Source organism: Meleagris gallopavo, chromosome 3 (genome assembly GCF_905368555.1).
Source record: "Meleagris gallopavo chromosome 3, MGAL_WU_HG_1.1, whole genome shotgun sequence".
NCBI lineage: Eukaryota > Metazoa > Chordata > Aves > Galliformes > Phasianidae > Meleagris > Meleagris gallopavo.
Window position 1 is genome coordinate 10,466,183 of NC_139406.1, and position 18,066 is coordinate 10,484,248.

General features: G+C 38.4%; 1 protein-coding gene across 1 annotated transcript; it reads left to right on the forward strand.

The window, feature by feature from the left end:
- The first annotated feature begins 2,756 nt into the window (after positions 1–2,756).
- On the forward strand, positions 2,757–6,262 carry LOC104910109 (uncharacterized). Its single transcript, XM_085219917.1, has one exon. The coding sequence runs from the start codon at positions 2,772–2,774 to the stop codon at positions 3,561–3,563; it is 792 nt and encodes a 263-aa protein (XP_085076043.1). The 5' UTR covers positions 2,757–2,771; the 3' UTR covers positions 3,564–6,262.
- Positions 6,263–18,066: the final 11,804 nt, after the last annotated feature.

An 18,066-nucleotide genomic window follows, 5' to 3' on the forward strand; every position in this document is an offset into this window, starting at 1 on the left:
CTAGATGAAATTTTAGAAAATTATGAATAAAGAAAAACAAAGTAAAAAGGGAATATGCATTGGATTTCAATATTACTCCATATCTTACAGTATTTTTGTTGTGCTAAAGCTCTAAGTTTAATTGACTGATTTTTTTTTTCTCACATTGAATTTCATAGATCACCACTGAAGTAGTCACATTCTGTAAAGAGCCATCTAGCTCAATGAGCTTTGATTTTTTTTGTAGTTTTTGTCTAGGTGATTGTGTCAAATGTCACTTATTCCATCTAGGTCTACATCTACAAAAAATAATTTTTTTTTAAATTTAAAAATCTGTTGTGTAAAATGGCTTTTTAAACCCCTTCCCTTCAAAGAAAAATGCGCCTCTGAAAATTTGCTGAAAAAAATGAAGCTGCAGAGAGATTTAAAATTAGAAAATATATATATATATATATATCCTCTTATTTATCATGTCCTGTTGGACTACTAGAAAATGTTCATTTTGTAGCAAATTGCTGCAAAGTTAGAAGTGAAGAACAGAATATTATGACTGGTAGAAACATATTGGCATAACTTGTGACCATGTATTACCTCACAACATCCATCCACTGTCCTCTTTGTAGTTGGAAGACAGGGCAACAGGTTACCCAGAGAGGTGGTGGATGTTCCATTCCTGGAGACATTCAAGGCCCGGCTGGACCAGGCTCTGAGTGATCTGATGTAGCTGTAGGTGTCCTTGCTCACTGCAGGGGAGTTGGAAGGCACCTTTAAAGGTCATCTAGTCCAACTCTATGGAGTCTATGATTCTGTGGTAAGACATACCTGCAGTGCTTTGGAGAGAGAGCAGCCAAAACTAGGATTATGCACAATGCTGTATTCTAATGATCCTTCTTGGAGTAAAATCCCTGGTATCTGAATTCTGTGCTTGTCAATTACCCGAACTTCTGATTCACACAAATGGAAATTACTAAGATACAGCCTTACAAAGTTTATTTACTCACAGTATATTAATTTCTTCATAGTCTGAATTATACAATTTGCAGCATAATTTGGCACATAAACACAGCAGAATTAGTTATTTCATCGATTCAGTGCACAATATTTTTTAGAACACGCAAGAAAACAGTGTTCAAGTAGACTTTGGAGTATAGATCTGAACTTGTTAGCTGGAGTTCAGATGTTCCACTTTGGAATTATATCTCATTTAACAGATTAATTAGAGAGAGAGATAGATGAAACATTTAAAAAAATAAATAAATAAATTATCTGTGTTGTATTGTATATAGAAGTGGAGATAGGATCTACCCTCATTCTTTCCCAGCTCCAGGAAAATTCTAGGTAGTATTTTGGGTTGGTTCTTTCTTCTATTCATATTAAGAGAATAAAGTAGGGAATGCCTCAGGGCAGCATAAGCCCTGTGGCAGATTCACAAAAGTAGATGCAGATAGATAATTTTTGAATTTTGTTCCTTACAAGTGGGAGAAGATGCTGAAGGTAGCTTTTCTAAACATCAAAGGTGCAGATGAAGTTTACTATTCTATTGGATATTTAAGTTGGCTGCAGTACTTTTTTCTGAAGGATTAGGTCAGCATAATTAAATATAAGTGTATATTAGACACTTAAATCTACAGCTTCTGGCTGCCTTTATGCTTACCATTCAGTTGGTGCCAAAAGCTTATTTCATCTTGGGTTCACGCATCTAAAGTTTATCTAAGCTTGTTTTCTCTGAAGAAAAACATGTATGCACTGGAGTCCAGAATGCCCTGCACTCTTTTGGGAGCTGTATTTGCTTCTTGCTGATTGACAGAGACAGGATGGGCCATTTGTATCATCCCTGTATATTCAGTAAATCAGGTATGTTTGGATCTGTGGTTGAAAAATAATGTCATCCAATCCCGGTTTTCATTTTGGTGCTCAAAGATGACATAAAAGCTCAACACTAGGGAGGAATATTCTCTTAATAAGGAAGGGGAGGGGGGAGGGGGGGGTGAAGTCAGCCCTTCACTTCTCAGTGATTGGGATTCACTCTGTTGTTGCTGGGTGAAACAGAGTAATGCTGTTGCTGCTCCTGCTTCTTCACAGTGATGTTTCTGTTCCAGTTTTTGCTGACTCATATTCGGGAAAACATGATGCGCAGACACAATGCTCTGTAACTCTTTTTCTTTCCCCCACTAACCTCGGTAAGTATTCTTTTTTTCCTGTCTATGGCTAGCATAGTACTATTATCACTCTGCTGATAGAGTTAGTAGGAGGGGAGAAGGCAACCTTGTAAAAAAACTGCTAGCAGACAGATTAATCTCAGAGAGGGTATTTAAATGAAACCTGCTGTTTGTGGTACATCCACCTCTTTAGGGCAGATCAATCCTGATAACTCACCCGTCTCTACGAACTACACTTGCTAGAGCTGTGTTCTTAAATAGGAGAAGTGCTTACAATAGCCATTTACAAGTGCATTCTGTTTAATTAGTCAGCAAAGCCGGTGCTGCAGGGATAGATCACTTTGCTTTAAAGATTTGAGAATGTTAATAGTACAGTATATCATTTTAATTATTATTGGATTAATGTTGTGTCTCGAAGAACATCCAATGCAAATCACAAGAAATGGCCTGAAGTGACCCAAGGGTTGTGCTTTATTAGAAAATTAATAGGTCCATTGGTTAAATACAAGGAGAGGTTCTTTCTTCAAATGTCACTCTGCATAGGTCTGCTGTGTGTGTGCCTCTGTGTATGTGGAAATGAAATCCTCTTGCTTCCACTTTGTCCACAGAAAGTTTCTGTAGCTCATGCAATAAATGGCTGAGGAAACACGTGCAGTAACAAGAGATGAAGCGGAGATCCAGAAAAACTGTGATGAAGACCCACTTCACGATGCTGAAACAGCATTCCCTGATTGCTATGCAAGCCTTAGTGAAGGCAACAGAGGCTCAGAGATGCCAGAAAGACTGTCTGTCCTCTCTAGCAAGGCTGTGGCCCAAGCAAAAGCACTTGCTGGACCATCAGTGGTCATCAATGGCAGCCATGCACAGAGCAAGGCCTCTGCCTTGGCCAAGCACCACCTGATGGCTGTTAATGCATCAGCAGGAGGCTCGTCCTGCTCTACAACAGTCTGTAAACCCAAGCCTGGGGGCCTTGCCTCACCATGCTCTGAAAGCATCTACTGTAGCTGTGACCAAGATTCAGAAGCATCGTGTGTCCCTGGGGTGCTTGAGGAGGCTGGTGAGCCCCCCAGGGCAGTCGTGGCCCTATTGGTGAACAACCTCAGGTGCTGCCACGTGCCAGCTGATAGCGTGTGGCCTGTGGAGAGCTGCACTGAGGGCAGCCCTTGCAGTCTGAGCTCGGCCATCTGGATGAAGACCACAACAGTAGTGGAGACCCTAGAAAGCAAGAAAAAGGAGGAAAAGGAGAAGTACCGGCTCCAGCTAGCAATGTACCGAAGACTAATGCTGTTGCGTTCGATCAGGAGCTTGCACAAACAGCTAGAGCAGCAGCAGGCCAGGTTACAGGAATGTTATGGCATGGTCATAAATACCAAGAAAGAAGTGTTAAAACACATTCGTTCAACCTTGCCCTCTCCTTCTCCGTAATCATGTTGCTGCATGCAGAAATGAGCTTTGTAATGCCACTGGAGCCGTCACTAAGCTTGCATGCCATAAGATGGTTTCTTCTGAGCCAAGAGAACGTGCCCGCATGTGCTTATAGCAGGGAGGAAATGGTAACAGCAGAGCAAGAAGAAAGGGAAAGGCAAAGCATTGGCCCCTGAATTTGTCTGCAGGGAGCTGGAATAAGATTATATCTGCAATAAGGTAATGCTTGATGTGCACTCAAGGCTTCAAGCTCATGTATGACATGAAATAGAAAAAATAGAAAAAAAAAAAAAAAGGAAAAAAACTGAGAACATAGTCTGACGTGATCAGTAAAGGTGATTAGTTGCCAGAGTTGCTGCCTGCTAAGTATGTGATACAACACATCTCCCTTGGATTTCAAGGCTAATAAAATGAGCAAAATTAGGGTTCAGTTCTTATCAAGAACTCAGCAAGCCAGGATATTAGGAGTGCTTAAACTCAGGCTTGATGATGTCCACCGAGCTGCCTGCTTTTCAGAAAACTGCTAAATCTATTGCATGTTTGTGACCTCTACCCTCCCACTGAAAAAAAAAAACAAATTCATATTGATCAGAAATCTTTCAGGGAGGTAGAACAGTCAAAGACATGTACAGAGAAACTGTGCGTCTGCCTGAGCCTCAGTAGAAAGGCAAGCTAAAAACAAAGGCCTCATAATCTGGCATTATGTTGGAAGCCCAGACTGTCAGTGCCAGGGGAATGTTCGAGGTCTGCACAATTATTAATCTGCTGCTAACTCCCAGTGGCACTAGTGTCTGCAAATCAAGCACATTTTGTGCCTTACTGCTGTCGTTTAATGGAAGTTGGTGACAATTAGCACTTTTTATCCAGGTGTATTAGATGCCTGGAAAACCCTAGAGCAGTTTCTCCAATTGCTAAGTTAGGATGCCTGCAGGAAATCTGATGTCAGTAAGCAACAAACAAACATAAAGAAAAAAAGATGCAACTTCTTTTCATGCATTAAAAAAACCAGTCTGGTCCCTATTATCGAACAGCAAATTGAATTGTTGAATGTGCTGTCTTAGAGTCTGAAGCAAAAATTATGTAAGAAGAGAAGATATTGAAAAGCTCCCCTTTCTGGGACTTAAGAGTAGCATAGAAAAATCTTTTTTTTTTTTTCTTTATTTTTTTCTTCAGATACCCATTTCTGAAGATGCCAACTTTTCTTTTACCTTGTTGTTCTTTATAACAAACGTGCAAGTAGATTAAGTAGATGAGCAATCAAACAAGTTTTTGGCATGGATTTGTTTTGTTTTGGTTTTGGGGTTTTTTTTTGCATGAAAAGGCAAGTCTGTAACTAGAAATCCTATCTTTCTCAGAATAGTGTTCTGTATATGGTTTTTTTTTTCCCTTGGCCTTTTTGTGTGCTCAGAGAGGGAAGGTGTCTGTGTTTGTGTGCACACATGCACCTACATACAGATGATCCCCAAAGGCTGGCACTTCTTTTTCTGTAGTAGAAAAAGGAATAATCTCTCAAAATAATCTTTGCTGTCTTAGAGGAGTTGCTTGATTAGATTCACATGCGCACATCTGTGAGCAAGGTATTGAAGTAATTTAACAATTGAAGTGCAGCACAACATTGTTATTATTCCATCTTTGTATTTCCTTGCACCCAAAGTAATGGAAGCCCCCTGGGTATGCACAACCTTAGATAGGCTTATTCATCTCCTTGGGCCCTTGCACAGCCTCTTACACAGCACAAGCCTGTAATTTTGTATGCAGAATTACCATAGAAACATTCTTGGCATCAAGGAGATATTTGAAGGAGCATCCTGTACTGTCTCATTTGGGGGATTTGGGTTGCCAGCGGCTGTCAGTGGGCTGCCGAAGATAGAGTTGGGGATCTATGTGACTGGAGGACATTACTCCTATGCCCTGATCCCATTCAGCTCTGTTCAGCCTTGGGAAAGTTGTTCTCAGCCAGTAACACACATTTACCAAAGAACACTAAACTCACCTCAAAGGTAATCAGTTCTGTCTTATTATGCCTCCTAGGAAGGAAGAATGATCATAGACCAAAAGGACTATGCAAGTATTTGATTTTTAAAAAATTATTATTATCATTTTAACTTTTTTTTTTTTCAATTCCTGACCCCCCAAAAAAACACTTTTTTTTTTCCCCCCCCCCACCATTAATTAAGAGTGAAAGTAAGAGTTCTATTAACACAGACACAAGCAAACCATTATTAGCTTGTCTCTCGTTGGGAAGGAAATACTGGAAAAAGGGTGCATCTCTCAAAAATAAATAAATGCAAAATTACTGAATTCTGAAATTAAACGTCAAATTGTTTCCATTAGGATGAAAATTAAAAAAAATAAAAAAATAAAAGTTGTTAATTCTTCTTCGTAGATCATTTTGGCCTAATTTTATTTTTTTGTCTTCTGAATAAGATTCAGCTTTGCTAACACTGTCATGCTGAATTTTCTGCTGACATAAAATACATATGCACAAAGGTAAGGTGATATAGATATTTTGCCTCAGTAGCTGCATGTAGTAATGAATGAAATGAAGTAATGTCCTATCCATTACTATATAGAGCTATCAATTCTTTTTAAAGGTGACTAGAAGATCACTGAAAAATGTTTCTTACACTGTACACAGTGTGGCAATAGTTGATTTGTCAACCTGTATAACTGCAAGTACTTTGTGGCAGAACTGTGACTTTTTTTTTGTATGACATCTCTTGTAACGTTTCTTGGTTCTTATTGGAATCAGTAGATGCTTCTGCACTATGTATATTAAATGTCAAGAGGTCTGTGCTTGAGCAATGCTGCCTGGCAAAGAAAACGAAGCCAAGATAGTTCTGTGTATGCACAGTACTTCCGTGTAGTGATTTTATGGTTACACAAAATAAATGTTAAGTGAAGAAATAAAAAGAACACTTGTCTTTGGAACAGTTTGCTGGTTACCTGTGGTTCTAGTGTGGCTTCTAATAATTGAGTTTGGCCAAACTAATTAAAAGCTACAGGATTTTAAAATAAACATATTCTACAAGCTTGGAAAACGTACTTTAACAGCAATGCTTTTCTCCTGTGTATGTCAGCAGTTGAAGATAAGCAGGAAAATGCTGAGTAACCCATGGAGGTATTTTCATGTACATCAGACAAAGCAACAATCTCAACTTCAATAAAAATGCATCTTCTCAACTATTTTCATCTCTTTGTATGGTTAAGAGGTTTGGTGGTTTGGATGAGGTTCAACTAAATTTCTTAAACTTTGTATTTCTTTCTGAACCCAAACTACATGAGTTTAGTTCTAATCAGAGGAATAAGCTGGAACTACTGACACTTCATATACGTATGAAAAAACTGTCAGGTCTTGGGTAATGGTGACAAATTAATCAATTTCAGTAGGGTCTTTCTCCCCATTATATTACTGCCTGCCAGAGCATGTCAAGCTAACAATCTCTAGGAAAATCTCTTTGAGTCAATGTCTTGTTAACTACTTCCACAGCAAAGGTTGAAGTGAAATTGCACTGTCTGAGCCTTAAGGTCCCACTGCTCACCTAATTGCCTACCTAGCCTGATATAGCAGGAAATAAGTGGATTTACCGTGGAAGAAAGAGATGTTCAAAAGATACTGGCACCCTCAGTCATTACTATCACTAAGGAAGTTGCAGCATATGCCTACCGAAAGACAGATATTTTTAAGAACTTTATCTTTTATAAGTAATTAGTGATAAAACGCATTACTGAGTTGGTCTTCAATGCAAGGTCTTTTCTTCCACACCTCTGGCATTTTAGGTGCTGTCCTGGAGGCTTGTCAGAGCTGTCTGTTTTGCTGTTTCTGTTGTTGATTGCCATGATTCTATGAGCAGGCCAAGATAAGAAGATCAATTTTGTTCATTCATTATTTATTGTGATGGAACATCATACTATGAGAGAGGTGAGCTCACTTCTTCTCTGAGATTTTGTGTCTTTGCTTAATTAGAACAATGGTGGCATTACCCACTTATAGTACATTTTTGGGGTAAACTTGTGAGCTATGTACTACTAAATCCAGATCATCCCGTGTTGTTCTTAGCTATATGAAATGATGGACTCTGGTCATGACATAAATATATAAAAGATTTAAAGATGAGGATGTTTACTCCTGGCTGATGAGTAGACTTAGAGAAATTCTAGAGAGTGCTTCCTACAGTTTCTCTCTATGAATTCTGTGAAACTAGAATAAAAATGCAGTGAAGCGCACGTTCTGCTTATGACTCTTGAAAGCAATGCAGTAATGCAAGAGTGAATGTCAAATATGCTTGAATGGGACTCTACTCTGAACGTAATTGGGCAAGGAGTAAATTTTCTTCAACCAAAAGCTCAGATGAGCCTGATAGCCAAAAATTCAGATATCGGATAGATAATAAGAGTGAATGGAATTAAAATAAATAAATAAATAAATAAATAATCAGGGTTTGATATTTAGTGTTGCTGAGATTCGCACGTATGCCATTTGTCCCAGTTGGCCTGTCATTTGCCTAATTTGAAACACGTTGAAGTCAAGCTTTCAGTCACGTTAGAATGCAGCCCAGTATTTTGATATGGTGTACCTTGTTGAATGTTCTTTTGGGGATTGATATGTCTCACTCCTGGTACCTCAAAACAACCATAAATTTTTTGGATGGTACTCATCTTTTTCTGGGAAAAGATTTGGAAGCAGATAAGGATCATACTATGAGTTCCTTGCCCTGTTGAAGAAAAGGCTTAATGAATCATTTGTTCTTAATGAAAACTTACTGCAGGAAAAATGGCCCTGTGAAAGCATTTCTAAGAGTTTACTGAAATAACAGTAGCTCTTACAGAAATAAAAATCTATCTGAAAACAAGTTTTTCAAGTTATACTGATCATCTTCTCTCAAAATTTTAGTCAAGTTTCTGAAGCCATAAGTGTTGCCTTCTTCTCTGAAAGGCAAAGAGGCGAAGAATTCTTGAGAATCTCAATAAAAGTTACAGTCTCCCTTTGATTAGTGGGGGTTGGAGAGGAAAGGGAATGTGTGACCATTCATCACAGCTCCAGCCTCATTAGTACCCAGGAACTTTCTACTCTAAATGACAAAGAGTTTCACTGTCGCCAAAGAGAAATTGCTGCTGACCTTAGACCTCTTTTTGGAAAGTAAAATAATGGAGCACAGGAGCAGAGTTTGATATTTGACTGAATTCTACACAATTATCATGCATGTGTATATAATAAAATTAATTCTGTGTCTCTGCATTGTAGCCTCCGGCAAGCAGCGTACAATCAGTTTTGTATGTATAATAGATCACAGAGTTGTTCATGAATAATACAAATGCATTGAGCAGATACTAGTGAGTGAGGATGTTTGTCTTTGCATGGAATCGAAGTGAACATGTAATATTGTGATAATATATATTTGATGAATTCAGGTCTGACTTGCCTTTGCCATAGCCTGCTAATTCCTTGACAAGGGTTGCCACAATAATTGAGTTTCCAATAACATTATGATTATTTCCACATGATAATTTAATTGTAGGTATTTTTTAATATTGTAATAATGTAGATTTGTGATTATTATGCATTTGCATGCAGATTTTCATGGTGACTTGGAGCACATCCCTACATTTATAACTTAATTTCCTATATTATTGCAAATATATTTTGGGATGAACTCATTAATGCAAACTAAGGAAAAAAAAGGCCTTTTTAGTTGTTTTGCCTTTATTATAAACGGCTGAAAGCTTTGCTCATTTTTTTTAGACCAGTCTAAACAAGTGAATAAACAAAAGACAACTGTAATTCACGGATGGATTAATTTAAAATAATAATATAATTACAAATCGTGGCAGATTTGTCTGAGGTAATCGGGCTGTAGACTGGTACAAATTTTTCATTTGTGAAACAAAACTTGTTTAGATGAATCACCAAGTTTCATAAGGGCTGTTTTCCATTCTTCCAATTCTCCTATTTAAGGCATTGCCAAAGTAACTTTGGCTCAAAATTAATGCATTCCTATATCAGTGGAGGTAGCAGCAGCAATGCCTGGGCATCTGGATCCAACTAGGTACTATTTTTTCACATGGTATGCCCCACAAGAACCAAATTAGGTGTAGAGAGTCATGATGCTAGCAGAGCTTTTAACTGTTTCTTTTGGCCTGCTCTGGAAAGAGGCTGGTTGTCTTGCTGCTATCAGCCTTTAAAAGTACATTAGAAAATCTTTCTGGAGACTCAGAGAGGGGCAAAGGACATGCCATTTCCCCAGAAATAAACTCCATTCTTACTGACTGGAGCAGATATTCATATCATCCTAATAGCATCCTGCTTCAGATAAGAGAGCTCTCTTCCAGTCATATTTAAAATTTGTTTTTAGCCCGGTGCTTCTATTTTGAAGAGAAACTTTCCAGAAGCAGTGACATAGAGCTTATGTGTTGCTCCTTCTACTACATGTTCTTGAGAAAAAAAAGAAAAGTGAACATCTTTGGCATGTTTTATCTGTAAAACCTCAGGTCTTCAAACTGAACTCTGGAGACACAATGGCGGAAGAGTTCCTGGCCTCCTCCAAGTTGTCAGTAGCTGGCAGGATGATTGCGTGGCAGGCACGTGCAATAGGAGCTCAGAAAATAGCCCCAATTTTTTGATGTGGATGCCTGTAAGTAAGGACTGAAAAATATAATTTACAGCTGTCCTTTTGCATTGCTCTTCAATATGGGCAGAATCTGTTGGTTTTGTTGTACTTGTGCATGCTTCTACTTTGGGTGTATTCTCTAAATTACCTATGCAGGTCACACAGTGAGACCTGTACAAGTCCCTTCTCTTTCATCTTTTCTTGCTGTGTGGTCTTAAGGCCTGTACAGAAAAATAAAAGCCTAACCTAGACAGCAAAAAGATCAGCTACACAAAGGTTAGGAATTGCAAGAGTTCAGGAATTCGGCCCAGAAACTGAAACTTGCAATTTCTTGACACCTGGGTTCCTTTCTTGAGGAGGGTAGAGGGCATTCAGTTCAACTCCGTTCAGCAGAAGTGGATTTGCATCCGGGCAGCAGTCAGTACCATGAGGGGTAAGATGGCTCTCTCTCCTCCTGTGCTGTGACTTGAGAGCAGTTGTGTTTGCTGCTTTGCTCAGAGTACTTAAGAAGGAAGTGTTTAGTATCAGGTCACTTGGAAGGCTTGTTTTGATGTAAAACCATTTGTTGTTGCTGTTGTGTTACTTCAGTCAAGGGGAACAAAAATATATATCATGTTTAGTTTTCTCGCAACTGTTTTTTTTTGTTTGTGAACCAGTGGGAATATATAACTTCTGCGTGAGGTAGAGGTATGGCCTCCTGTGCACACACTGACACTTCCCAGCATGTTTTGAAGGAAAGAATTCTTCAAAAATCATTTGAGTAAGAAGCTATTTATACATTGCTCATTATCCCTCCTGCATGAAAATAGATGATTCATGCCTACTAGCTGTTCTTCTCGTAATGGTGAAGGTTTATTGGCCATAATCCTGGAGGTTCCCTGTGTATCAAGTGATCGTTGATTGTATTGAAAAGGAATGCTTCTGTGGCAGCAGGCAGCTCTTGGGTTGAAAGAGGTGTCCCTTGTCCCTGAGCAATAACCTGTACAGATGATTGAGACTTGTTGATAGACCTCCATGGAAGGCCTGCACCGTAGTTGGGGCTTAGCAGTATCTGATTCGGTGAGGGATCCTTCTGTGCAGGATATCTAAACTTCATGTGTTGCCCTCGTCAAGGAGGGCATAAAAGTAGGCAAAAACAGAACATGCCTTGAGGACCAGGCAGATGCAGATTTACTGCAACCTCTGTCTTAGGGGTGGGAGGAGGTAGGTAGAATTTACAAAGTACAATTATTGACTAATTGCTTCATCACTGAGACTGGTAAGGAATTAGTGATACATCTCCTGAGAGATCAGTGGTGTCACCTCACATGTCCTCGGGGTGCCAAGTGGTTTAAAGCACTCACTTTGAAAGCACTGCACCGTGATAAGCTCCAACTCCCAAGGGATGCGTTGTGTGTACATTTTGTTACATATAATGACACACTGAAAAAGCAATGAAACTGTTAAGGGAACACTGTGTGCCTAAAAAGAGCATATTTTTCTTTGAACCAATAAGAGAGAGAACGTCTTTCAGAAAAGCAGTTAAAGAAAGATCATTTAAATGTAACAAGTGATAAAATACTAGAGAGAATTCACCTGTCAAGTGAAAAAGTTTAAAACATGAAGTCTTCTGTGTAACATATACATTTCAGATTGGACCATTTTCCTGATAAGGTAATAGGCCTCTTCCAGAAAGTTTGTATATATATACAAAATTTTGAATCTGACACAGCTGGCATAATGGAAACAATTATTTTAAAAGGTGGATATGAAGAATAAATCATCAAATATAGTCATTTCATGTAGTCATTCTTTACATTATATGAGATGCTATGAGATTTAACAAGACCGAAGTTGTGAGACTCTGGGAGGTTTTCAGCAAAGATGATTTTGTAATAAAATAGCTCAGTGCATATAAAAAAGAATACCCCTAGAGATGTCTAACAACAATATTTTGAAATTAGGCTAAAAAAGGCCTCATGTTCTCTTCAAAAAAATTCCATGTGGACATATTCAAAAATTTTGCCTCAGTTTGCTTGGGACTATTTTCCAGTAGAAATGTTTTTACTTACAATATGTATGGAAATGTATGTGAGTGTTTTCTTTTGTTTCTAATGCGAAAGCAGATGCATTCCCTAAACTTGACACAGAATGAAATCTGAGGATATGAAAACCCAGCCAGCAAAGTGACAGAGCAGTTGGGCAAATGTGTTTTTGATGAACTTTAAATGCAAAATTCAAATTGTACAAATAATCTATTTGTTGTTATTCAGAAAGAAACAAAAACTCATAAGAAAAGTGAATTGGATAGAATACTATGATCATATCTTCTGTTACCTCAGAACTGGCCATCAATCACTGTCAGTTAATTATCATTAAGATTGCATAAAAAAAGGCTCCTGTGGGAGCTGGATGGTCTGTGAGAGTCGTTCTTTCATTAAAACAAGGCAAACAACATAAGCTTTCTTCAGTATTCTTATTTTTTCTTTCTTTTTCCTCTTTTTTCCTCCATTTGAGCCTTTTGTATATAAGGAGATAATGTGGGGAACATGAATCTTGAAGTGAGTAATTGTGCTGAGTTACCATATAGATTTTAGGGACAAGGTATTAAAACAAAGGATTCAAAATTAAAGTAGTCAATTGTCAGGAAGTTTAAAAAATTTAAAGTTTTGGTTTTTTTTTAAATTTTATTTTATTTTTTATTTTATTTTTTTGCTGAAAAAACACCCACAAATAGAGCCAAATAGTAGTGTGGCACTTTCTAAAGTCAAAACTTGTGAGTTCTTTTCTCAGTTCTCACTTCATAATTAACCGGGCTGCTTTTAAGCCTCTAGGGTTTATACTTTTCAATGAAACATGCAGTTTGAAAACTTTAGTCTTAGAAAAGGAATAAAAGTTACCCATCTCAAAGGGTGATTCTTTGACAGCGCACTAGCCATCTTGAAAGATAGTGTGAGTTGCAAATACAGAAACCTTCAGAGTTTATCAGCTGATGTGGGGGACTCGTGCACTTAGCTGCTTGACGGTGGCAGGAACAGCAGTGCACTGGCAGACAGAAGCAGCTACTGTTATTTCCAGGGCACTTCCCTGCACTGCTAAGCAGCAGTTCACACTTTTTGAAGTGTCAAAGTTCATTGACGGTGCTCTTCAGCGTCGCAATCTGTGGCTAGCACATGAGTTCTGCACAGCTTCCGTCTTTAACACGAAGTTGGTATTGGGTCAGCTCATTCTTGCTCATCCTAGGGACCATGAAGTTGTTGTGGCAAAGCTCTCTGTTATGTGCAAGAACAAGTTAAAGACTGAAACTTTCAGGACCAAAGAACTTTATTCTCAGTAGGATAATAAATTCAAAATACTTGTACTTTTCATTAGCCACATTTTGGTCAACTGCCCAAGTGAAGTCAGAGTAAATACAAACAAAACTAATAAATCTCAAAGCAGAATGAAGTCTTCAGCAATGGTGACCAATGAGAAGTAGTGAGTGACTTAAACAAGAGTTGAACTGCCCCATTTAGGGCTCTTCAGGCTGAATACAGCCCATCAGTTCAATTCATCTGCCCCTTGTCAACCTCTTTCTCCTGGGGAGGCCTTTTTGTCTGCATTTATCCAGTTTGCAGGCAGCACTTAGTGTATGATGGGCAGCTAGATGGTTGCAAGGTGGAGATATGTGTTAAGATTGGATCAAGTAACTCACAGTGTGTGCACCCCAGTTTTCTTTATTGCTCATTTGCTGACCTGATGGGAAAGATTGTATTTTGGTTATGATCTCATCAAGGAAACTGATTTATACTCTTATATGTTTGGTGTCTGTCATGTGTTTCTTCATTCTCATTTGGCTATGCTATTAGAGAAAGAAGGTCTCCCAGCGTCTATTTTATTTTGCAGGCAGTGGGACAGTGTTAGCAAGTCTGGAAACTACAGAGGGGAGACTTAGGCCACAACAAGAAGGGACAGTGCATCTTGAAAGAAAACTAAGATGTAAACCCTAACCTCTTCTAATTTACATATGGTGACATTTTGCAGAAATATTGTAACATTAGCAGTGGCGTAATGAAATTCTGCCTATCAGCCGTGGAAGGAATAATGTTACTGTAGAGGTAACCTGTTCACAGTTTGTTATCAAGAAAATATTCATGCCAAGAAACATACATTTACCAATGAGTGTTAAGAACACTGTTTTTTTCCCTTCTATTTTTTCTTCGTGGGCTATCCATCTTCCCCTCCAGATTTACTGCATGATCACTCCCTTTACATGCTAATTATGTGCAGCTCTGGTGAATTTGTTAGTAGTGACACTTCGGGCACCCAGTGGGACTGCAACTCATTATGTGGCAATGTCCAGATATATCAGATATTATTAGCTGTCATTAATCTGCTGTGGAAACATTGAGTGCACAGCCAGGAGAGAGACCAGGAAATAGAGTAAAAATGAAGTCTGCAACTGCCCTGGCCCCCAAAAGGTCAGAGAGCAAATCAGCAGGGGAGAAGAATACACCTTAAAATGGCCAGTGCTTAGTAGCAGATTTTTAACCCATTGTAAACCACTATTTCTCAGCACAGGAAAGACAAAGAGAAATGATGCTGTTTGTTATGATTGTATGACTGTTCTTTACCGTAGGAAGAAGGAAGGAACTCTCTCAAACTCCTGCTTTCTAAAGGGACATCTCAGAAAGAACAGAAGTGCATGAAAAGAAGAAAGAGTAAGCAAATAACAATATCTATATTCAATAGAACCAGAGCTCAAATCTTTGAACTTACACACTTGTAACTCAGAATCTGATTTGGCCTGCTCTACGTTTGAAGGTAATGTTTTATAGAACCAGACTTGGCAGCAGCAAAAATCCTGCGGGAATCAAGAGCTTGCTCTTGCTGTTCATGTAGTTCTGGATTTACATGCCTGTGCTCACTAGTGCTCACTAGCATCTGTTATGCAGCTTAAAAACAAAAATCAGAATACATTTTTGGCATCAATTCTGAAAAATAGTCACTTGTAGGAGTTATGCTTATCTGTTAATTACATTGCTTGGGTAGCAGCAGTAAAAATGAAAAATTCTTCCCAGAATGCTCCAGACTATTTTCAGTCTCCAAACTGACTTGCGACACGTAGCCCAGGACTGCAGGAAGTCATGTCTTCTTTCTTTCAATCTCTAATAAGTTTTGAAGAGACCAGCAAGCTTTAAGACATGTGGAGTTATCTCTGGTCTGAAATAAAAACAGAAAACAGTGAAGGCTGGAAATCTCTGAGTTTGGTGGTGCTGAGAAAAGGTAATCATTAGTCTGTATGCAATTTGAAAATTCAGATGTTACTGACCTTAAAAAAAGGCAATTTTCCAATAGAGGGATTCAAGATACAGATTACAATTTATCTAAGAAAGTAAAAATAATGTTTGCTTTCAAGGGAACAAGGACCCTCACTCCTTTGTCCAGAAGCAGTTGTTCTTGTTAACAAGCTTATGCAAACTTGAAGGAATGAAATTTCTAAAATTCTTCAACAAATTGCATATCATACAGAATTGTGGAAAGCTGGAGTTGAACTTGTGTCAGTTTCTTGGAAACTTTACTGAGCTACATGTCTGAGTTTTCTGAAGGACTTTGGAAGATAGTGGTTTTACTTTAGTTAAAAGAGTCTAATCTAATGCTGTGCAATCTTTCTTGTACTGTGACCTTTGCATGATTTAATCTTACCCTAATGAGGATAATAACAGGAAAAAAAAAAAAAAAAAAGGCTTGATGTTTTATTTATAGACCTGTCTTCAATTAGGCATGCTCTGATAAATCCATAGAAAAATAACCACCGTGCATCCAGTTATAGATTGTCTTAAATTCTGCACAATCCCGTGAAAAAGAAAACAGTGTATTTGGTCAAATGGCCCCCATTAATACTTCCTAAACTAATAGTCATTCACGACCTCAGATTCTAGGAAAAGATTTAGAGGTCATTTTGGTGGCATTGTGGGCTTTGTGGAAATGCAAGCATTATGGAGTACAGTGTTAGCCATGGGGCAGGTGGCAAGTACCCAGGGAAATAAACAAGAAGCAGTTTTATCATTGGTCTTGGACCTTTGCAATTCTGGTGTAACAGGAGAGTTTGTTTATTTTATCTGAGAGCACTGCAGTATCAAAGAAGAGTTACAGTCTAATGGCATTAATGGGGAAAAAAATCACTAACGCCGTTCTGAGTGCAGTATGAATATATTCAATAGGTCAATAATAGGTTCTTTTATAGTCTTTTTATAGTGTTTACAAAATTTTACAAATATGATATGCCTCTCTCTTTTTCCAGAGGAGAACAAAAATGCATTCCAGTTTCTTTTTCCTTTGAGTGCTTCAGAGAACATGAGGTGAACTCTCTTTTAGTGGTAGGTTAATGAGTTACAGGTCAGGCTTATAGTGGAAAAACTGCAGTTGGCCTCCATGGTGCTGTTTTCCAAATTTGCATTGATGAAGCTATTATGACAGGCATGCTTTTTTTTTCCTTTTTTTTTTCTTTTCCTCTTGCATGGTGGGACATGTTTGTTGTTTGCCCATCGACATTACACTGTCTTTTCAGTGCCCACATTGCTCCTTATGATCCTGCAGGCTCTTATTTTCACATTTAACATGATATGCATGAGTTACCCTCACTCAACTGGTGAAACTAGTCAGGTGTAAAATGCAGATGCATGAATGTCTGTAGGGCTGGGGCCTGAGCAAAATCCACAGAAAACAGAAGTGTGTTACATTTTACAGAGGTCTACATCATTTCTTACTCCGTTGTTTATAGCAAAATTAACAGTTACACAAATAAACTTGTGTCCGCATTGCTACCTAGGATGTCTGCATGGATGCCTGTGAACTTTACAGAAAAATGGTGTGTTAACTGTTTTCACATTTGGTCCTTTAAAAGGTGGCTATTCAATAGTACATATTCAGACGCACTTTCAAAATAAATTCTTGGAGATGATAGGTTTAAACTGATTATAAGCTGTAACATAAAAAGAGAAGGCTGCCACATTAAATTTGGATTGCATAGAACCAATAAACAGAAAGTGCCTGATTGCTCTTTTCCTCAGAATATTAGGAACTATAACATAAAAGCCCCAACAAAAATTACACCTCCTTGGGCATACGTGAGTACCTTTAGGTACACCCTAACATATTTTCTTCTTTTAATGATCAGTTTTGTAAAAGATAATTATAGGTATAGATCTATACCAAGTGAAGTGTGCAAAAATTAGCTGTAATCCAGATTATACTTAGTTTTCTGAAAATTAAGAAGTGATAGCAGCTTTGAATTGATTGACAAGTTTCCTCAGGAGCTACTTTGGTGTGTGAGCTTTTACGTCAATTGTAACATTTCTACTCAGAGGCTGTGATGGGGCTCTGTCTTCAGAACTGTAGGGAATTACACCAACATTCCATTCTTCAGTTCCTCTGCAGATGATTGCAACCAATAGGGCTCTATTACAGCTCTATTCTTGTTATCTCATGCAGTGTTTTAGAGCATGCAACATTGTCAGAGTTGTAAGTGATAAGTGCCGTGAGTTATACTGCTTGGGATAAAGGATTATCAATTAATATTTAGGGAGATGTCACTGTTTATGTGATAGTTACTGAGAAAAATGGAAGGACAAAAGAGTTGAGACATTCGATAAATATCTATACAAATCTAAAGGGAGGTGGGAAGCAAATGGATGAGGCCAGGCTCTTCTTGGTGGCGTGTAGTGATAGGTCAAGGAGCAATGGCCTAAAACTTGAACATAGGAAGTTCTGTACTAACATGTGGGAGAGCTTCTTTACGGTAAGGGTGATGGTTAACTGGAACAGGTTGCCCAGAGTGGTTGTGGAGTCTCTTTCTATGAAGATATTCAAGACCTGTTTGGACACCTACGTCTGTGACCTACTGTAAGGAACCTGCTTTAGCATGGGGGTTGCAC